The 23,110-nt window shown below is 43.0% G+C and overlaps 1 protein-coding gene across 1 annotated transcript in view; it reads left to right on the forward strand.

The window, feature by feature from the left end:
- The window catches only part of kiaa1109 (KIAA1109 ortholog), an 84,217-nt gene that overhangs the window by 8,950 nt on the left and 52,157 nt on the right, over positions 1-23,110 (forward strand). The window contains 27 exon segments of the mRNA XM_029459954.1: positions 1,219-1,412; positions 2,334-2,413; positions 3,202-3,352; positions 3,667-3,823; positions 4,182-4,260; positions 6,024-6,115; positions 6,293-6,410; positions 7,075-7,230; positions 7,843-7,940; positions 8,126-8,310; positions 9,543-9,649; positions 9,838-10,070; positions 10,232-10,456; positions 10,844-10,981; positions 12,431-12,607; positions 12,971-13,099; positions 13,675-13,794; positions 14,528-14,859; positions 15,705-15,955; positions 16,214-16,454; positions 17,284-17,775; positions 19,698-19,971; positions 20,179-20,316; positions 20,452-20,522; positions 20,733-20,906; positions 22,275-22,395; positions 22,748-22,897. Coding sequence (XP_029315814.1) covers positions 1,219-1,412; positions 2,334-2,413; positions 3,202-3,352; positions 3,667-3,823; positions 4,182-4,260; positions 6,024-6,115; positions 6,293-6,410; positions 7,075-7,230; positions 7,843-7,940; positions 8,126-8,310; positions 9,543-9,649; positions 9,838-10,070; positions 10,232-10,456; positions 10,844-10,981; positions 12,431-12,607; positions 12,971-13,099; positions 13,675-13,794; positions 14,528-14,859; positions 15,705-15,955; positions 16,214-16,454; positions 17,284-17,775; positions 19,698-19,971; positions 20,179-20,316; positions 20,452-20,522; positions 20,733-20,906; positions 22,275-22,395; positions 22,748-22,897 — 4,683 coding nt within the window.

A 23,110-nucleotide genomic window follows, 5' to 3' on the forward strand; every position in this document is an offset into this window, starting at 1 on the left:
ACTGAGCATGTCACCTTGGGAGTGTCAAAATCACAAACACACTCTGTTACCTGTGGTGTCCCTCAAGGATCTGTCCTGGGCCCCACCCTTTTCACCATCTACATGTCCCCCCCTTGGTCGTGTCATCAACCGGCATGGAATATCGTTCCACTGCTATGCTGATGACGCACAACTCTACATCAGAACTAACCCAACCCCCTCTGCGCCTCTGCCATCATCCACATTAACCACCTGCCTGGAGGAGATAGAGGCGTGGATGAAGCACAATTTCCTCCAATTAAACAGCTCTAAAACCGAAGCCCTTCTAGTTGGCACCCCACATCAGGTCCAGTCCTCCTCCATAACCTGCATCACCTTCTCCGGTCAGAACATTCCACTCTCATCAACAGTCACCAATCTGGGTGTTAATATGGATCCTCATCTGACCTTTGAGGCCCACATCTACAAACATGCAAAAACTCCTTCTACCACCTCAAAAATATTGCCAAACTCCGCCCCACACTCTCTCTGTCAGATGCTGAAAAGCTTGTCTATGCATTGGTCTCCTCCAGACTTGACTACTGCAACGCACTTCTCATCGGGATTCCTAGCAAAAACATCCAGAAGCTGCAATACATCCAGAACAGCGTTGCTAGGATCCTGATGAGAGTGCGAAAGTACGAACACATCACACCCATCCTCAAATCACTGCACTGGCTCCCGGTCTCACTCTGGATTGATTATAAAATCTCCCTTTACACCCATCAGTGCATTCACGGAAATGCTCCATCCTACCTCAGAGAACTGCTCACCCCACAAACCTCCACAAGAAACCTCCGTTCTGTAAAGGCTAACCTCCTCCTTCCCCCCAGGACCAAGCTCAAAACCATGGGAGATCGCGCCTTCTGCTCTGCCGCTCCCAGACTGTGGAATGCTCTCCCTGAACAACTGAGGACGCCACAGACTATGGATGCTTTTAAAACAGGCCTAAAAACGCATCTTTTTAACAAAGCATTTTGCTAGACTTTAATCATTTTAAAGTGTTGTCTTGTCTCTTCTTCTTCTTCTTCTTCTTCTTCTTCTTCTTCTTCTTATTATTATTATTCTTCTTATTATTATTATTATTATTATTATTATTATTATTATTATTATTATCCCTTTAAGAGCATTGTGAATGGGAACAGAAGATGTTTAACCTCTTAGAAGTGTTCAGACCCTTGTTCCTTTGCGTTCCTGTAGGGTCGTTTGGCGTTCGGGAACCACTACCTCCCCCAGACTCTGTGTGTGAACTTCGAGGATGCCTTCCTCACGTACGCCACCAAGCCTCCATCCAGCCACCTGGACCAGTACATGCACATCGTCAAAGGCTCGCTGGAGAATGTGCGCGTCATGCTGGTTCCCAGTCCGCGCTACCTTGGCATGCAGAATGATGAGTAGGTCCAAGTCACTTACTGATGAAGAAACTGTGCTGGGGCAACATTTGACTTATTTTAAATGTAACACAGCCATTTTTTTGAAGGCTTATTGGGTGGAATTCATATCAAAGTGATACCAAAGAGATTGAATAATGTAGCAGACTCTGAACATTTGGTATTTATTTATTCAACATGATTTCTAAAACTTGTAAACATCATTTATCAACTTGTGTTGTCGTCGGTACCAAAACTGGAGATAATTCTGTTTCCTGGAGAATAATTTGAAGCGTACCATAAAAACTATAGAAAATGAGATCATTATAAAGTTTAGAATAATTAAGTCTGGACACCGCTCTCTCGCTCTCCGTGTTTCTTCCTATTTATCCTACAGTATGTAATAACTGGTGTGCATGTTAAACACAGGCAGGGGACTGCCTCGTTATTCCTCTGCTTGTATGTACAGAATATAGCAACAATGTTGGCAGAATGTGTGCATTAGGTATTCCTCCTTCTCCTCTGTAATGTTTCACCTGGCAGCTTTAACTGTATTGCACTTAAAGCAGGGATACCATAAACCATTATCTGCACTTACAGAGAGTGACATTCAGTTTAACCTCTGTGATTAAGGAGCCACTCTCAATTTAAACGTGGCAGCTGTAGCCTCTGGAAAAGTGACTTCAACCTCCAACAATCCTTGATGTGTCCTAAAGCGTTACTGGAATGTCCAGAGAGATGAAGCAAAAAATATGTTCGAGGAAGGACACTGCATTTACAAAGAGGTCTTTGTGCCAGAATCCAGCTTCAATGCGGACGGAATATTTAATTCATGATTTGGTGCCTTACCTGCTGTGACCCTGCTTGTGATTATTTCGATTAGAGTTCATAACTTCTGCTTACAATCTGGACCTTTAACTGTCATCTTGTGGATTTCTCATCTAGACCCCCCAGACTGATGGGTGAAGGCTTTGTGGTCATGCAGTCCAACGATGTTGACATCTACTATTACCAGGATGAACCCGGTATGTACACACACACACACACACACACACAAACACACAAACACACAAACACACAGCATTGTTTGTAACTGGGCAGAGATCCACCGTTTGCAATTGTCTTTCTTTCTAAGAACTATAACTGGCAGCCTGCGCGTTTTCGTAACTTTTCAATTGTATGTTCATAATAAAACATTGACTATTAAATAACTTAACTGCAGCAACTTACAAAACCTTCTTGTTATCAAAACCTTGTTCCTCCGAAACTTATTTTGGATTTGCAGGAGTTGCAAATTGCGAGCTTTAAGTCTTTTTCACTCACTCTGAAGAACTTCCACACCGACGACATGATGATGTGTGTGTGTGTGTGGCTGTGACGTTACTGTCTGCGTCACTCTGTGCCCTCAACGTAAAACCATCAACCCCAATCATGCGGCACTTGTGTGTAAATTTGTCCGGCTATTTGAGATTGATCGGCGAGTCATTGGTCATGGCCGATCAGCTGACAAGTGGCCCGTATCGACCGGTGGCCTATCGACCGGGGCGTCTCTATAATTTGGACAAAGTGTGTTTTGCTATGGAACAACCCTCTACACTTCAGTGCTAGATATGAGCTTGACCAATGGACCTTGGCTAGTTGATTATGAAGGCGCTGTACTGAAGAAGTTTCAGGATTGTTATTATTCATACAGTTGTGAGTGTTTTTTGTCTAGCATTTGTTCTCAGTCATCTAAGTGTGTGTGTGTGTGTGTGTGTGTGTGTGTGTGTGTGTGTGTGTGTGTGTGTGTGTGTGTGTGTGTGTGTGTGTGTAGGTCTTGTGCCTGTGGAGCAGGAGGGTGTGGAGGAGGCAGAGACGTGCAGTGAGGGCGATAAGCTTCAGGACCTGCCTCCATGTTGGGGACTGGATATTGTCTGTGGAAAAGGAACTGACTTCAACTACGGCCCTTGGGCAGATCGTCAGAGGTGAGTAATGATCACACACACAGTCTGTTTAAGCTTTTATTCTTACCACAAGCTGGTGGACATACCATTAAAAGGCACAAAACTGCACCATTACAGAACCTCTTCTGTGAGTTAAACTCAGGCCAGTTTACTTGCAATGGTAACATTTGTAAATGACATTAAGTCTGACACCAACTCTTTTGCATGTACTTAAACTGCATATCAATACTGATGTACATGTATGTACTAGTCAAGTGAGACTCAAACTTTTAAGGATTTAGGGTTGGGCTTTACAGATATGATCTTGCATTGAAATGAACTCTCACTTTCCTCAGGGACTGTCTGTGGAAGTTCTTCCTGCCAGCTGACTACCAGTCCATGAAGGAGACCGAGGTTGCCCAGCCAGGAAAACCCAGGCAGATCCAGGCCTTCGAGCTCCGCATGAACATCATTGCTGACGCCACCATTGATCTGCTTTTTACCAAAAACAGGGTGACTCTTTCTCCTGTGTGTTTGCTTCTCTCTCTTTTGGTTCTTTCTTTCTTCCTCTCCCTGCGGCTCCACTTGACTTTGTCTTCATGCCTCATCATGTTTTAGCTGTCGATATTTCTTCATATTTTATTTCTTAAAAAAAAAAAATGATAGGATTTTCACAAGGCTGAGTTTGTGAAGTGCATACTAAAAATCAACATACATGCATGTCGAATATAAACAATGTCTTGAGTCGGGGAGGATGGTCATGTTCTCACCTCTTCTGAACATTTTGTTCAGATTTCTTTTATTCTTGAGGCAGTGATGCATTCTCACTTCTGTCTGCTCCCCCCTGCTTTGTCTTCATCTCTGTTACTAGGAAACCAATGCCATCCATGTGAATGTAGGTGCAGGCTCGTACCTGGAAGTAAACATCCCCATGACGGTCGGAGAGAATGGTAAGTTTGTGGAAAGAAAATAAGACGAGTACACCAAAATGTCCACACTTGTATCAGCAGATGTCCTGCTGGCTTAAGGACAAAATGTTTTTGCTATAGAAGCAGACGTCAACAGTTTCCCCATCATTTGGTGACAATGTGTAGCACTGACTAATGTCTGAAGCACAGCCATGATAAGCCGCTTTATCAAATGTCGTGATGGACTCATGCTCTATGATGTCAACAATGTTATAAAATCTTTATTTATTTGACACTTTTTTCCATTTGAAACCTATCATAATATTTCTTTGTCGATATGCCTTGTTTATATTTTTAAATAAGTAGAATTTAAGCACTTCTTGCAGTTTCCAATCAGATTTTCTCTTTTATTAAATGTTTTATTCACTTCACACTTGAGATGAAAGCGAACACAAGTGTTGCACAATGCCACTGCAAATTGTGCAGGATTGTTGATTTGAAGCGGCTTTAAGTGATATTTAGTGACGATGTGAAAGGGATGAAGCTACAGAGAATTATCAGCTGAATGTGCAGCTCACCTCGGCTTAACGGAGCTTTATAGTTTCAGCTCAAAGTTCAGTTCAATTATACTGCTTTGCTCTCTGGAAAGTTGTTATTGCATTTCTGACCCCTTTCCTTACGGCTTCGGTCGGCTGCTACCTGCAGCTGAAACGCTGCGGGGAAGGGGGCAGTGCTCCCAGCTATGCTTTGGCCTCACTCTTTGCAATAAATGAAATGCATAATATACGTTTTATCGTATCTGAACCATGGAAATTTGAAGCCAAGCAAAAGGCATATATTGAGGCCTTTGTGTAATTGGTAGGCTTTGACTCTGCTGATCTCTGCTGAAGATGTTGGGGTCAGGGGAGACAGGTGGTGCCGTTACCTCTGTCGATGATGTGGGGGCTGGCCTGGGCCTTTCAGGGCCTGGGGCAGGTGTAACGTGTTACAGCAGTTTTCTTGACAAAGAAACAATCAATAGTTTTTTTTAATTAAACATTATTTATTTTCCTTGTGTGATGCGAGGGTCTAAGGACAGAGGGTGTCGTATGTACAGTCTGTGAAGCACACTGAGACAAATGTGTCATTTGTGATATTGGGCTATATAAATACATTTGATTTGAATAACCAGTCTTGAGGTTGTGTTGTCCCTGGAGGAGGAGTAAAGTTCAGCAGCGGTTTCACACGTGCACACATTATTTATTATAGTTCTGCTACACACGTACACGACAGAGCTGCTAAATGTCGGGCACATCGGTGCAGCCAATGAAAATGTGTAATTAATTCTTGGTCGCATGTCGCACTCTGAGCCCTGGACATACTACCACTTTCTCCAGTTCTCCATTGCTCTTCGAGGGAGACTCCATAAGACTCCATAGAGTATGTTTAGTTGTGACACTCCTCACACCCCTCAGGGTGAGTCCCCACCCTTGTACAGTAATGTGGACTAAAGATGGAGTAAAACCATCAGAAATGTGATTTAAAGCCACATCCAGAATAAAACAACTGACCTCAGGGAACATTGACGTTCTCAACGTTGATAGATGTGAGGAATGTGAAATAATTTATCGCACGGAGCTGAAAATGTTCTGTCAGTCATCAGTCAACGCTCCCCTCTGTCTGCAGAAATGTAGTTAACATGAGTAGCTGTTCAAGTTTTGCTGGTAAATTACATTATTTGCAGGAGCAAAGCTCCAGCACTGGGTTCTGAGAATTGATGGCCCTACTTTTCTGTCCCTCTCCTCTGCCGCCCCCCCCCCCCCCAGGCTACTCTCCTACCATCAAAGGCCAGCTGCTTCACGTGGACACCACCAGCAGCATGCAGTACAGGACTCTTCTGGAGGCTGAGATGCTGGCTGTAAGTAGTGGGCAATTATACAAGAAGCTTTTTACTTGACTTTTTTTAGTTGTTAGTTCTCCATCAACTAAAGATGCAATGCAAAGTTCACCAATTGCAATGTCAAATGTGCACATACAAAGTAAGTGCTCGGCTACAGGTGAAATCATTTTCCGCCTCTTACTTTCTTTATTTCAGTTTCATGTCATAGCCAGCTACCCCCGGGTGTGGAACATGCCGCAGTCGTGGCAGTGTGAGATCGAGGTGTACAAGGCCACCTACCACTTCATCTACGCCCAGAAAAACTTCTTCACCGGTGAGTTCTCCAGCAAACAGCCTCAACCAAAACCAGTACAGCTCGTGCTGCATTAAGCGCTCAGCATTGTAAGGCAAATGTATGAAACAGAAGAAGATGCACCGATTGCAATTTCTTGGCTAAACCTGATTTCTCATTAATTAAAAGTCTGACCTGCCGTTTCTGATTTTTCTTTATTTCTGTGAATTATAATTGACAGCAAACATATGCATATTTGTAATTTTTAATTGTATGTCCATGCATATCCTAGAATAATCAAATAAAGTATTAGTCTCTGCTGTGTATGTAGGACTTTTATATAGTCAACTATTTATTGTCTATCTAACACTGTGTATTTTTAAAAAAATGATATTCCAAACTATCAATGAATCAGGAGAATGAGTATTATAAGTCCCACTCCTTCAGCGTGCGCCTGCCTGCCCCACACCTACTGACTGAGAGACACTGCGATTACTCCGAGCAATCACAATATAATATATTTGAATATATTTCTGGTTTATTCCCTGATGGTGTGAATAAGTAGCTGTTGCCATTCGCTTTTTAGTAATAAAGTCTCTAAATCACAAAGAAAGTCACAAAGTGGGAGACTGAGACTGATTCCGGTCGCTGATCTATCGATCGGTGCAACTTTTCCACTTCATCACTGCTCCTTCTTTCTTCTTAGATTTGATTCAGGACTGGGCGAGTGACAGCGCCCCAGACATCTACTCCTTTGTGCCCTATTCCTGGAAGTTCAAGGTCCTTTTCCACCAGTTTGAGATGATCTGGGCGGCAAACCAGCACAACTGGATCGACTGTTCCACCAAACAGCAGGAGAATGGTAAGAAAGATGTAGAAGCAGCATCTGTTCGGCTGAAATCCAAGTTTAAATACAAAATATAAGTTGCATTAAAAGCTCTTAACTACAACAGATTTCTGTAACTATGTGCAAAGATGTTGAGCCACAAATAACTGGCTCATTTAAGACTCGTATTTTGTGCAGATAATTCTGTGCCAATAAAGTGAAGTGGATAAAAAATTAAATAAAAGAACACATTGTTTTTGTAGTTTTTTATTTCCTCCACCAGAAATGAATGATTCACAATTTTTCTCCCCCCAACTGAAGTTACATTAATACATTATCTCATCCAATTTACCGGAATAGAATCCTTCATAATATATAATTGAGCGATACATTACTTTAACAGTTTTTCTAGACCTACAATATATATATGTGTTTAGCATTAGCATTAGCATTAGCATTAGCACAAAAAAACAAGAAAAGAAATCTGAATCCTGCCATGAAAGCAATCGATAACTTAATGTCTCTTTAACACTGGGAGCTGACAGGATACTTTGACTTTATTAGCTCATGATATATTACATATAGTATATACTCCACGTAATCCCAGAGCAGGGCAGACTAATCAATTGCATTATTGATCTCCTATAGTGTACCTTGCAGCATGTGGCGAGACGCTCAATATAGACTTCACTTTGCCTTTCAACGAGTTTGTTCCAACCACCTGCAATACCCGCTTCAGCTTACAGGTGAGGCATGCTTTAAGTGAATATGATTTGTTCTGTCTTGAAAATGTTCCTACAGGTGATGACTGCACATACTGTGTATTTTCATATTGGTTAGATATGATTCAGATGTATTTCCATGGATACTTTGACAGCAGCTTTGAATATGTGTGGGTGCATGCAAGTTTATGTGCTTTTGTCCTCCTCAGGCGGAGGATACAGACATGCGACTATCCCTGCCAGAGTGCCACCCGAGCCGCTGTCCCCTCCTCACCCTGGCCAAAGACTACCAGAACGTCAAGCTGCCCCCAGACATGTTCATGCCGGGGGAAAACCAAGGCGCTCCCCCTCCCAAACCCACCAAGTACCGCTGGAGGAACATCACCCACGCAGAGTGAGTTAAACCTGAGAATCATTTAGCTCCTGTTGTGGGTTAAAAAGCGAGTGTGTTAGCAAAGAGCATGATGAGTCATCATTGTTACACTGACTCATATCAAAACTTGGATAGAAAGAAAAAAATGGTAGTAGGTGGCAATATGAATTAAATGTACAACTAACCTTCACTATTTCTGCTTTGGCTCAATATGTGCTGCCTCGCTTGGTTTTTATGTGCAGTAGCCTGTATCATAGGGCTGCCTTTGTGTCCTTTACTTGAGATGAAGAAGAGAGTTATACACCTGGTCTTCTTCTAGAGCGCTCATGTCACAGCAGTATTTTTCCATTCAAACACTTTATCCTGTGTAGAACTGTTCTATATCCATTTATCTTGGAATCTCCATTTCATTTTATTTTCCCGCCCACCGTAGCGAGTGAGGGGAATGTGCCGCCAGTGAAACAGGAGACCGGGAGCCTTGATCAATAAATGTAGACCGTTAATAGAATCAAAACACACATTTACATCTGGATATTTGTGTGATTTCTGAACAGCTGTCTATGTAGATTATAGTTCACTAAATCACAAAAAATAGAAGCGTAAAAAAAACACCAGGGGGTGGGCGGTGGGGGCCTGGACAAAATCTTCTATTTTTAATGTTCAGATTAAGACAATATTTTGATTTGAACTGAGTTTGGTCAGATTTTCAGAGAAATTTGAGTAAGTATGTGTTTATTATCAATTTAGACGACGTAACTTCACATCACGATGATATCTGGATATATGATCATTTATTCATCACTTAGCCTGCATTAGAATGTGGAAAAGCAGGGTCTGTTTCCACATAGTAAGCAGCACCCTGAAGGTCAGGGAAAGTTCAAGGAGATGCAGGAGAATCTTTGCTGGCCGGGTAGCGCCTACATCGTGCAGTTTGTACATGATGACTCAACATTGATTCAGATAATTTATTATGTATAGCCCAGAGTAAGACACTCCTGATGTAGCACTGCGAGAGACCCGCTTACCCCCCCCCCCCCCCCCGGGTGGTTACGATCGAACTCTGTCTGGACCGCTGCACTCTGTCCTGCAGGGAACTCAGGCCCAACCCATTTGCTGTCTCTTGCCTCGACCGTATGTCCTTGATTTGAACGGTTCATAAAGCGGCTGATGTGCTGGAAAATCCACCTGAAACGATGATAAACTCAGCATTATGACTGTGTACTCTGTCTGTGTTGTTTTCTTCCTCACATCAGAGCTGGCTGGCTGGATTGCTGGAGCGTACCCAACTTCTTGCTCATCATTGACTACACCTGGCACCCCATTTATCCCCAGAAGGCTGACGAGCAGCTCCAACAGTCGCGTAAGCTCACCGCTTTAGTATCAACTCTTTGTTGTTTGGTTCTAAAGGCAACCATGACAACATGACTGTGGACTGTTAGAAATTCAAACTACCTTTTTTAAAAACCTTTCCTCAGGCACCGTACCTTTATGTCTTACCGAGCTGTTTTACATAAAGCTGTCTAACTTGCCTGTGGATTGTGTCTGAAGTGTCTGAGATGGAGGAATCCATGCTGTCAGCGTTGCGTCCCCCAGAGCACACCTCGGTACACCACAACGCCCCGCCGCGCTACACCTCCACGTCTACCTCTGCTGCCCACAGCCGGATGCCCACGGAACCCTCAGAGCTCCCACCCGACAGACTTCACGTGGAGATGGAAATGTCCCCAGATTCTCAAATCATCCTCTACGGACCTTTGCTCCGAGCACTGATCTCAATCAAGGTGCGGAAATCCTCGAGTCAGTCTCTGATAACAAAGCTCACACCGCAACAGCAGTTCAACGTATTAGTGTTATGTTTTGAATTACAATTGGTGTAATGAAGAATTAGAAGTCTAAAATGTGTTAAACAGCTGTGCAACCTTCCTTTCATGTGTGTCTACAGGAAAACTATTTTGGTGAGGATGACATGTATACAGACTTTGAAGAGGCAGTGTCCAGCCCTGTGCTGTCCACCTCCACCTCCACCTCCTCGGGCCTTGGTTGGTCTCCTCTGGGAATGGAGGACAACGAGCAGACGGAAAACTCAAACATCCATCCCCTAGACCTGCGCCCCTGGGACATTACTGTGCTCATTAACCTCTACAAAGTCCACGGACGACTGCCAATGGTAAAACTGATGACTGCCAATAGTTGAGTTTAATGGTTTGGTGAGAGTGAGGAAGAGAGATCAGTGTAGAACTATAGCAAATGAGCTACGGTGAAATATTATGAAGCTGTTCCATCACTAGAGTGCAAGATAAAAACAATGGAACTGTGCACTATGCATGCAAGACATGGAAACAACCAAATGTATACAGTAGAACTAGGTGAAAAGTATAAGTATACTGTAGGCAATTTGAAATAATAATTCTACATTCTGAGCAATTGAAATAAAGTGTCCACTTTATTTACCCTAATTTGTTTCTTGGCTTGCAAGGATGTTTTAAAAATGTAATCCTTGATTCGTGTTTGATGCATGAGTCCACATATTTTCTTACCTCCTCGGTGCCTTTAGCACTGCAGCAGCGAGGGTCCCGAAGGTCCATCCGGCTTCTTGGAGCGGCTGTGTTTTGAGATGAAAAAGGGTTACAAGGAGACGATGCTTCAGCTGATCCTGTCTCCCATTCACATCTTCATCAGTGACAACTACCAGGTCAGAAATGCAAATACACGTGTGCCTGATGTGATATGCTGCTTATTTGGGCTCCTTATAGTGCAGTCATTGTCTAGATTTGATATTTTATCTTTAGGAAATTGTTTAAGAAAAAAAATGTAAAAGTCACATGTTGGCCCCTATATTCATATATTAATTTAAAGGGGTAAGCAATAGACTGAATTTCTCGGTTTCCTTAACATGTATGTGATGTCTCTGCGCTCTCCCGAGTGCCCTTCCTCTCTTCAGCTCCCCTACAGCGCCAACACTCTGTAATTACTGTAGCCAAATACTGTTGAGTGGATAATGTCCGCTAATTCATCCAGACTCCCGGCGCTGATCTGGTTGGTAAATTGGCTAGCAAGCAGGTTGCAAATTACTTTATTAACTAACGTCACAAAGCAACCAACTCCTGATCCAGCGTAGCTAAGTTACAGCATGCTGGCTAACCTTAGCTTACTTTCTTGCTAACATTATTTCTAGCTAGCTAATGATACTAACCTATGACAAGCATTGTTGATTTTAGTCAACAGTAAATGATGTAACGTATAAAACAAAGTTGTAAAACCAACAATTGTTTGTACTAGCCAAGAGCAATGTAAGACAGGGGCAGCCAACTGTTTAACTGTAACCTAAGCTAAGGTTAGCCAGCTAGCTGTAACTTAGCCATGCGGCATGGATCTGGTGTTAGTTGCTTCGTAACATTAGCTGATAAAGTTGCTAATGGAAAGCTAGTTAGTATCATGAAGCCAATAGTCCAAATAAAATATAAGAACATTATAGATTATTATTCTAAATATAATATATGATTGTAATGTAATCTCAAATCTCTATTTCGGCTGTTTTCCATGATGCTAGCTCGCACCATGGAATCTGACTGCAGTTCATTTAACCGCCACGGGTACATTTATAACGATGGTTTTCTGGAAATTCCACATATTACATTTAAACTATGTTGCACATCTCATGTGTGAAAACAATGATTACACAAACAACTGCCCCCTAATCTGGTTACTGAAGGGGTGACTCAGTCCTTAGAGAACACTGAATAAAGCCTAGAGTTGCATAATGTAAAACTTGCTTTTTACCAGCTAAATCTTTGCATAAGCACCTGCATATTGTATAACCACACAGAGGCTTTAGCCACGAGTTGGATCCTATTTGCTGCTCAGAGTGAATATCTTTTCCTAATCCCTGACAATGAGAATGTGTAGCTCTCATCTTTCTCTCCTCCAGTGAGATAACACAAGCTCGTTTTTTATGGCATGTGCACGGATATTATGGAATTAATTTTAAATGAGCTGAAGATTGCTTAGTTCAGTTTCTGTGGGTTTACCCACACCTTACCTTTTCAAGGTAGTGATGCAAGATCAAAAATGTGTGTGTGTGTGTGTGTGTGTGTGTGTGTGTGTGTGTGTGTGTGTGTGTGTGTGTGTGTGTTGCCCACAGCGTCCTACAGCGGACGGTGTGTTGAGGGACGGCCACCTGAGTCTGTCTGGTCTGCAGATGAGGGCCCATGCCATGTTCTCCGCTCAGGGCCTCCCCCTGAGCAGTGATACACTGGAGTACGCCTGGCTCATCGACATGCAGGCTGGGGGGCTCACCGGCAGGGTCACTCTTCCACAGGTGTGTGTTTGATTAGCTTACGAAAGAGTGATTTGGAATGTGGAAAAGATAAATGTGTGCAGCTTTAGATTATTATTACATCAGGGATTTTAGGTCAGCTGAGTGTATGAACGATCTGTACAATATAATACCATCCAACTTTTGTGAATTTAGTTTTAGTGTAAACTGTCAGAACTGTCATAGTGTTTGAATGTTATACCTTGTGCTGCTGTTTCATTTGATTGGATCCAGTTTAAAGCTTGTCCTTGTGTCCACCCCCACAATGACTGTATTTATTTGTATTTACTTTTTTATTCTAGCAGTAAATGTATTTATTGATTATTTTGAAGTACTAATGTGTCTGCGTGCGCTTGTGATTATTAGGTGGCCAGTATGATAGAGTGGGGTGAGACTTTCCTTTTCCACGGGGTGTCCCGAGAGTTCCAGCTAGAACAACCCAAGCCCTCCGTCATCTGCCAGCACGGCGCTGACCGTCGCACCTGTGATGCCAAGGTACGAACAGGCAGTAAAGGATGAAATGCTGCAGTCTGAGCCACACTCACATTTTCAGGTTATCTGCTGCAGCTGTCTTAACATTGAACTAGTTAGCAGCCATGTGTGTCTGAATCTCTGTCTGGACACTACGCTCATTATGGCTGAAGGCTGTTGGTCAGAACTGTCCAGCGTGAAGGGACATATGCAAATGACATGAGATATAAAAGGAGACCTCTGTGAACTTTTGTCTAATGATGCATGACTTGCACACTTTAACACAGCTGGAGAAACTGCCTGTAACAGCAGCACTGAAACTATTGATGTACTCACAGCAACCATACCTGGCATATATACACCATAAATAAGGTTGAGAGAAAACAATTGTCAAAACAAAAATGTCTTGTTTGTATGCGAATACTAAGAAGGATATTTTTTAAAACTCTGTCCGAGAGCCCTCATTAGTGTCCGACAAGCAAGCAGCTGTGGCTACAGGCTATGTAGCCGCATGTAAAGCACAGCCAGATCAAATTTAAAGATAGCTTCCTTCCAACCATTGAAAGGTTTCTGCTCCTAAATGATGGTTTGTCTTTCAGCTGAGCTGTCTGCCAGGTCACTGTCGCACATCAGAGGATCTGAAGTACACCATGACCCGACTGGCCATGGATGGAGTTGACCTCTTCGTTGTGGAGCATGGCTGTGCTGCCAACGTCAAGGTAATTGACACCAACCATTTATGTATTGTTTTTTTAAGTAAAGATATTTATTTATAACCATAGGCAGTATATAAGAAGTGGATGTAGTCACCCATTAGTTTGTTTACTACAGTTTTGAAGCCTCGATTTTGTTATTTTGGCTGTTGCATCTTGTTCTTTTGGAAGCAGAACAGGGTGGAGCTCACAACCGAACACTGAACAAGACATTTCTAGGCGACCAAATTGTTACAATTAACTTTTAATAACTAAATACACACTGTGAAAGGGTAAAGGTTGTAAGACCAAAACATGGAGAGCACCCTAACCGGACAACACTGTGGTAGCAACCTGTCAATTACAAGTCAGCCACGCCCTAAAGCATACCTTGCTTTATTGTCTATTTTACTCTAAACAGGACCATCATTTACCATATGAACATAATGCTTTATTAAAAAAGACTTGAATCTATCAATGGAGAGCATAAGCTTGTTATGAAAATGTAATGTATCAAGTGAGAAGTCGGTTAATTTTCTCATAGACTTCTATATAACCGGGCTTCATTCAACCAGAGGAGTCGCCCCCTCCTGGCCATTAGAAAGAATGCAGGTTTTAGACACTTCCGCATTGGCTTCACCCTTCAGACCCCGGAGGTTGCCGCTTGGTTGTAACACTTAAACTCATTGAAATCCATGTACATGTTGTTAGATTTTTAGTATGTGTAAAGATTTTCCTATGTTTTCCCCCCCTGCCCCAGACGGCGATCATTCGTGTAGCCAACTGCAACCTGCACAACCAGGCAGTGGGAGAAGGCATCAGCGCTGTGGTGCAGGACATAAACATCCGGCAGTACATTGAGCAGCAGCAGCACAGTGAGGCGTCCAGGCTGCAGCCGGCTGGACAGGGGCAAGGTGTGGGTCAGCCGTTGGGTCTCGGTCAGCCCCCTCTGCTGCGACGCTCTGTCTGGCTGGAGGCGGGTTCAGTCAACCTGAACCTCATCACAGCAGACATTGCCCTGGCCGCTGACCACTCAGCCAAATGTGAAGTCCAGAGACATTTTCTGGAGCTCCACGATGCACAGACCAAAAGGTAGTGTGTGTGTGTGTGTGCTACTCTAGAGACGCTCCTTTAGCGTTGTGGTTTGTCTTGTTTATATCATTAGCCACAGTTGTTCACCTTTATTTCATTTGTGAATAAGTTCATTCAGAGGACACTGTGATGTTAAATACAAAGGTAGAAATGACTCCCTGGCTGTGTCTCACCTCTTTTTATAATGAATCACTGATAAGATGTTCAGCTCGTTATGTGAAGTAGGTGTTAAACAAACTAAACAAGATTATTTTCCTGTCAGGTGCAGGGAGTCAGCTCATGAAATGTTTTCAGGAACCAGAATCAGGACAGATGTGTAGCTTGTAGTTAGACATGATGTTTCTTATTATTGTAGCTAGATGTATTATATGTGGGCGTAAAATGTATAAATCATGAATGTATGTACATGTATACTTTATGTATGTATGAATGATAATTTATTCATGATTAATTTGGCAAAGACATTACAGGGGAATTAGTTTAATATTTTAACTAATAGAAGTCAACATGAAACTTCCCCAGTTGGTTACTTACATTAAGACAATTATTTTTCATATTACAAGTTTTCTGAAATGTTATGTTTAAGTATTCAAATTAGACATTCTCCTATTAAATATGTTCTAATTTGCATACATTTCCAGAACAGAAATCTGAACATTGGATAAAGTTCTTGGTTCATTTTGTTCACATATTAGAGGAGCATGTTATCGAAGGCTGACTTTAGGAGAATTTAGGAGAAATCTACAGACACAGATAGAAGAAAATCAGTCAAATACAACAGGTATTGGTAAAGATATTACAGACATGCAACATTACTATGCCTCCCTTTATCCTCCTCTGCTCAGACTCTGGTTCTTATGGCCAGAAGAGGCTGGCATTCGCAACAAGCGCAGCAGGAACCGCTGTGGCTGCCTCGGAGGCTGCAGGTTTTTTGGAGGTACCAACATGGGCCTGGACTTCTTCAAGCTTGAAGAGCTGACACCGTGCTCCTCGTCTGCGTTCTCTTCTTCCAACACTGAGCCGGACATGTCTTATGGCCAGTCTTTGCTGCAGCCAGGGGAGTGGATTATTACCAAGGAAACGCCCAAAGTGGATGGTATGCATTTGCATTATAGACCTGTACACAGATTTCCTGATATTCCCCAGAGATGCTTTAGGATTGTTTTGTGGCTCCCCGAAGAAAAATGTTACAAAAAAAGCTACCCATCTTAGAACTAAGTGTGACCAGCTCCCTTTGAAATATAAAACGTATGCAGGTGCAAACATACTGAACGTAACATCTGATACAGGAAAAAAAAAAAAGAACATATCTGGAAGTGTCAACCGTTACTAAACCAAATGTGTGTTTTCTTAGGGAGAGTTGTCGGACTGAAGAGGGACACACACTCGCCCTGCCTGCCTCCTGAGCTACCTGAGAGGCGTGGTCAGCAACATCTCAGTCTCCAGGTGCCCCATCGCTCCCACAGCTCCGCCTCTTCCTCTGAAGAAAATAGTTCTTCTAGTGCCGCGTTGCCCCTGCTGGCCGGAGAGAGGGACACTCCCTCACCAAGCACAGAGGAACGCATGTTTCCTGTGAATGGCAAAAGCCCCGCTGAGTGAGTAACATCAACACACTAAATATAGGCGGTCAGAGCATGTACATTAGGAGCCACTAGAATGCATCACAAGCAGGATTTTAAGTCCGGTGTAGTTACTCTTTGAACATTTCACTCCTAGTAGATTTGACAATCTATTAACTGGTGGTAACAGGAACTGTGATTTAATATTACAGAATACTGGGGGCAGCAAAAAAACACTAGTTTCTAAAAAAATAAAGAATTCAGGCAGTAAATGGCCTTTTCCCCTCACACTCACTTTTTATTCTGCACAAGGCATGAGTCTGTGAACATGAACATCTAGCAGCTCACTGCTGACTCTTCCACTACTGCCTGCTACACTTCAAGCTGATCACAAAATGCCAAAAATGACGGGTGTCTTGTTTTGTAGACACATTTTTGATGAAAGGTAGCGGTCAGTGTCAAGATCCCTGACAAACACTTTGCATTTCCTTTGCATTTCCTGTCAAACTTGTTTTTGGATGCTTTATGTTTTTTAATGTGAAGCTGCAGCAGGAGGACATCTTCAGGACATCTTCAGGACATCTTCAGGACATCTTCAGTTTGCTTTAGCAGTCACTTAAAACAGCATTCTTTCCAGGAATGTTGCTTCATACACCCAGCTCGTATAAATGTATAAATATTGCAATACTTTCATCAGTGGGTTATAGTCTCAATCACCATTGTTTTACCTCATTTGGCGATAGATGGTGACTTAACAGACATTTGTTTAAATAAAAACTGCCACTTGTAAAACAATCATATAATTCTAATGTCCTCACAGGTCAATAATACTTTCTAAATGTTATTTTCTCCTTTGTTTGCGCAGCACCCTAGGGGACGTCCCAGAGGTCTCGCCAGTCTCCCCCAACGGCTCCCAGGACCGCTCGTCAGTGCGCTCCCCCCTCTGCTCCCCTATCAAGCGCCAGTCATCTGTACACTCAGGGCGACTGGGCAGCACCAAGAGCCTGTCAGCTGCCGTCTTCACCGACAAGCCTCCACCAGTTCTGTCCGGAGGCGTCCAGTTCAGCAGCGAGGTTTCCCGCAGCGACGAGAATGTCCTGGATTCACCACGCCAGCGCAGGAGCTACGGCTCCTTTCCGTTCACGCCTTCGGCAGACTCCAACACCTTCCATCAGTACCGCTCTGCAGACTCCAGCATGTCTGTGGCCGACAGCGAGGCCTACTTCTCCGCTGCTGAGGACTTTGAGCCAATAAGCAGCGCTGATGAGGGCCCAGGGACGTACCCAGGTCGCAAGAAAAAGAGGAGGCAGCAGATGCAGCAGCCACAGCAGCCCCCGTACCACATGGAGAATTACAGGTCAGCTTGAATGATAATGTACTTTTAGAAAATGGGGCGTGCAATATTCAGCAAATAGAGTTCAGCTTCAGCGGAACTCAGAAAAGTTCTCAAAGTTAAAGGGTTGGAACATTTGAGAGGAGACTGGGTGGATGGTCCCATCAAGTACAAAGCTAAGCACGGGATTAAGGTGATGGTTGAGTCTCGACAGCTCACAGTAACATCAAAGAGTCCCTCGTCTCTCCTCTGGAGGAGCAGATGAAATAATGACCCAGCTAGTTCTGACTTTGCTAGATTGCTTGAAGTTTTACTCAATTTAAATAATTTTAAAGGCATCATTCTGAAGGATTTGTGATTTACATTTTAAGAATGCAGGAACTCAAGTTTTTTTTTAGTGTCTTTAATTGGCCCCTTCCCTTACAGGGTTGCTACTGTGAATTTTTCAAAGGTATTATTAGTTTTTATAAAAAAGTTACAAGGTCTTTAACAGCATGTACCTGGGAAGCAGATTAGAATTAAAAAAAACAGGGCTGTAAACAATTGCGTCAAATAACTTTTGATGACAGATTTGCAATGATGGTGAAATGTTTTTATGGCACAATATGCAGGAACACATTTGTCTTATGACATTTTTATGTTTAATATCCAACGAGTTTTGCATTTCATTGTGTTGAGCAACTTGCCCCGAAGCCAAACAAGCTTTCATTTATTACTTTGACTCGATCATTCAAGGATGGATGTGATCTGGAAGAGTTGTAGCAAATGAGATGTTTGATCCACGGGCAGCCACTTACTGCTGGTGTGTTTTGCAAATTGGATTTCAGTCCCGCTCTGCAACCACCTTGTCATTTTTTTCTATTACCCAAAATGTTCTAACATTGATTTCAACACATTTTTTGATTGATACAGCCTCCGCACAAACACAAATAATCAATCCAGTCTCATGAAAGTTTTCAACTGACACAGGTCTGTGGAAACGTGGGGCTGAATTCAAGAACATAAAACTATATATGCCATATGGCGGTATAGCTTATAAAATATCTTTATTTTTAGACTGTGCTGGAATATACGATATATAACTCACAATTGTTATATTTCTTTAAAATAACACGACTATTTGATTTAACGCTTTGATGCATTTGATCATACCTGTAAACTAGTCTGACTTGAGAGGAAATGCAGGTGAAAGACAGGACATCAGGATGTCCTCAGAGGGGATGTCATTTTGAAGTGAAATTGGTCTGTGGAAATGTATTCTTTATTATTAAGTTTTATTTGTTATTCACACAATTGAAACTCTAATTTTCTCTACAATACAGTTTGCAGGTAAAAACCCCATTAATCTTATTTTAAATCTTTAAATCTTATTTATACATTTATTTTTATTTATTATTCACGTTCACTGGAAGGTCAGCTCTTACGTGCTCTTACTGTAATTGCCTAGTATATCCATGCACCGCTAAACAACATGGGGCTAGTTTGACCTTCTTTTTTGAAGTGGAGGCTGATGTCTTCCATTACCCTTTTCCACCTCAACATGTATAAAGTCGCTTTGACGCTTCACTTCTTTAGCTCTCTCCCTGCTTCCCTCCAGATACAAAAACCCACTCATCATACATCCCACACGCTCGCGCACTTCTTTTTGTGTCTGCGAGGGAGAGAGAGAATAGCTGAATGTCTCATGCTTGTCGCACCGGCACATGACACTTTGTACTTGATGTTCGTGATATAGTGATTTACTACATCCCACGTAGAACAAACCGCTATACATGGAGTGTATTCGATATATCGCCCACCCCTAATAGCAAAGTTATGAACATAGCATTCATACAATTTTAAGGGATTGTGTGTCATTAAAGTGCAACATAAGGCTATATGCCACCAAAGTGATAAGTAATACATATTTATTGCCCATGTGTAAATATTTTGACCTTCCCCCCCAGCCGGAGCTCCATCTACCACAGTGTTGAAGGCCCTCTCAACTACGTTCTCAATGGGGACCTTATCACAGAGCCACGTTCCCTGCCCATGCCGCCAATTCTGCCGCCACTGCCGCCCCAGCCGCTGCCCAGCCACACATCCCAGGCCTCCTTCGTCTCAGCCCTGGCCATGGAGGAGGAGAGCTCAGTGGAGACGGAGAAGACTGCTGAACCCGGCCCTGTAACCCGCCAGCCCCACGTCATGGCGTGCTACCAGAGCTACCTAGCACACTACCAGGTAAAGTCTTTCATATATGTGCAAAAACCTAGGGTCCTTTTAATAATGGAAACGAATACTTCCATCTGCATGTAGAGCGTTGCTCCTTTTATAGTGCTTTTATGAAAGTGTAAACTGTGGTAATGCCTAGCCTGTTTATTTTCACTGCGATTGCTTTTTGATTGATTGATTGTCCAATTTGAACACTTTTTACTTCCTCTCTGCCAGGTCTCAAATTGGTCTGTCAAGCAACCCACCAATAAGAGGACCTCAAAGTCTTCTCTGCATCGCCCCTTAGATTTGGACACACCCACCAGTGAGGAGAGCGCTGCCTCCTTTGACCAGCTCTCTGTTCCCAGCTTCAAGGTGTGTGCGTGTGGGGGGGTGCTCCATCAGCATGTAATATTACAGTTAAACGTCATAGCTATTGTTATGTGTCCATCCTCAATACACCCAGGACATCAATTTCAGGGTGTAACAAGATTTTCTTTTACACTACAGGTGATCAAGCAGGGCCTCTCAGCCAGCTCTCTACTGGACAGAGGACTTCAGCTGATGGGAGAGAACAACAGGTATTTAAGTCCACAGTGGTATCACCCATCTTACACTATATATTTACAGTAAAAACCCATCTCCTCAAGAAAGTGTGTTTGGTATATCTCAATATACTCAACAGCATCCACAGTATGTATTGCTTCACACTGTCCTTTCAAGTAGCAGCATATGGTGTGCTAAATATACAGTAATGTATGATCAGAGATTGTGTCCTTGTTCCTCCACAGTACACCGTACACCCCACTTGATAAGAGGGCCATGGAGAACACAGACGAGGACACAACGACCGATGACTGGACTCTAGAGCAGCCCTTAGCTCAGACCAGGACCACTGCCATCGTGGAGGTGAAGGGAGCCATCAATGTGGTGCTCACGCCCCTTGTGGCTGAATCCCTGGACAGGTAGGGACTATGCTTTATAACAACTGGCCCGATTTTCATTAAACTTGGTGGAAGGGTGTAACATGGGCCAAGGAAAAACCCATTACATTTTTAAATGGATCAGAATCTCTGTGCGGATACACGCATTATTGTTCACTTTGGTGCTTTATACTATCGTATAGAGTCTGGGCCAACGGCAACAGTGCTGAGAGAGCTACAGCGTTAACCTGGAGGGTGTTTTCAGCGTTAACCGCTGTACGAGCACAGTGCAGAGCAGCGACTGTTAGCTAACCAGTGGGATATGAAAGGAAAGACTTGCATTCAAAGTCACTATCTATTACCGAGTGAGGTAGCAGAATGGTTGTTGAGACTATGGCCCGCTGATAACAGCCTTTGCATTTGAAGCAATATAAACTGGGTCTCTGTAGTGACATTCCCTGGAAAAATCACAAGCAGCCCACAGTCGGTGACCGTTTCCATCACCCTGCAGGGGTTGGTCCGCCCGACAGGGGAGGCGGAGCTAATGCCACACACTTGCTCCTCACCTCCCTTGTGTGTAAATGTGGTTGTTGCTTCTTAGTGAATTGCTCTCTGGTGACTCTGTGAATATGTCCAGGGCTTTTTATTGTGAATGGTCGAACGCGACCTGAAGGCAGGTAGAATTGTATAGTGAAAGCGAGGACTTAGTTGCAACAATTTTTGGGTCGATTCCATTTGTTACACAGATTTTTGCCCTAAACTGCATGTAATTAGCATAAAGTCTGTAAAGGGGACACTTGTAGGTATCCATAGAACCCATTTTCATTCAGATATCTATCGCAACAGTTTTCCCTCGCCAAACTTTGGAACTTTATTTCGCCTCCTGCAAGTGGATTCCTTAGGTTTTGTAGTTTCATATAATACCAGTATAACTCCACTCTAGCATTAAAACTGAGCCTGCTATAGCCTCCTAAAGACGGTTGAGTCTGCTGGGGCCCCGTCGATCCTGCGGGTCTCAGGAGGTTAAGCAAATTGAATCCCTATGAACACTCCATCTTGGATCTAAAGTTCTGCTGACTGTGCTTCAGAGTCTGGTCTCCCTCTTGGTTGTTTACCAGTGTGAATATTTAGTTTGCCAAAGGCTAACAATGCTGGGTTTATGATGTTCTTGCAAGCACTTGGCTCTTGGCTGGTGCAGTGTGGAGATGGGTAAACTGTAGCTCGAAGGTTGAAGAGGGGCAAACCTCCAAATACCCACATAGTACATTTGATCACATTTCCATATCTGAATCTAATGTGTTTTACAAATTCTATCTAAATACTATCTAAAACTACATAAAACCAAATATTTATAACCCTACAAGTGTATTGTCTTATTACAGCTGTCTTGTCTGTGTTGGTCTGTTTCAGGTACATAGAATCCATGGTCCACTTTGCCAGTATCCGTCATCCTGCAGCCATTCTGGATGACCTGCATGGAAAAGTCCTGAATGAAGCCTATCAGATCAGCAAGTCCACCGTCACCGAGTCTGTAAGTACAACGATGCACAGAACAGAGAGGTGTGAATATTTATTCATCGTGATGGAGGATTTTGAATGTTGACACACGGCTTAATAATCAGTGTTTGAGAAGCAAACCACTTTTAATATTAGTGTATTCAACTCACAAGGGGGAAGCTGTGATTCCTGTGAAGGTGTCAATTATTTATCAACAGTATGAAAGTCTTCATATTTAAAACGTTTTTTTTTAAAGCAGTTACATATAAGGATTGATGAATATTCTAAATGATTTGAGATTTGACAAAGAATGGCTTCCCAATTTTGAAAGTGGCGTTGTTGCCCGGTGACTGATGGTGACTGTTTTTGGATCTGGATCCACACAGAGCCAAACGGGCAAGCAGGAGCACAAGCTGTCCAAGACGGAGGGCACGACCCCTGGCTCCCTCAACATCACCCATGGCCAGACAGACCTGTCCGTCAAACCAGATAATGTGAAAATCAAAGGCCTCCAAGCCAACGTCTCCATCCCCAAGGTAAGACCCGTGACCTGGAATAATGAGAGGCCAGCGGTGTTCCTCACCAGGAGAGGTTCAAGAGCAAGCACAGAATCATGAGCATCGCTGCAGAGCGCTTTATATTTACACACTGAAGATACAATGCAGGCAGCATTCGTGTAGAATAATACCTCCATCAAATGTAGCATATACCATCAAAAGCGTTTAGATTCCTCTTTATTCATTCCACTT

The sequence above is a fragment of the Cottoperca gobio genome, chromosome 22, assembly GCF_900634415.1.
Source record: "Cottoperca gobio chromosome 22, fCotGob3.1, whole genome shotgun sequence".
Classification (NCBI taxonomy): Eukaryota; Metazoa; Chordata; class Actinopteri; order Perciformes; family Bovichtidae; genus Cottoperca; species Cottoperca gobio.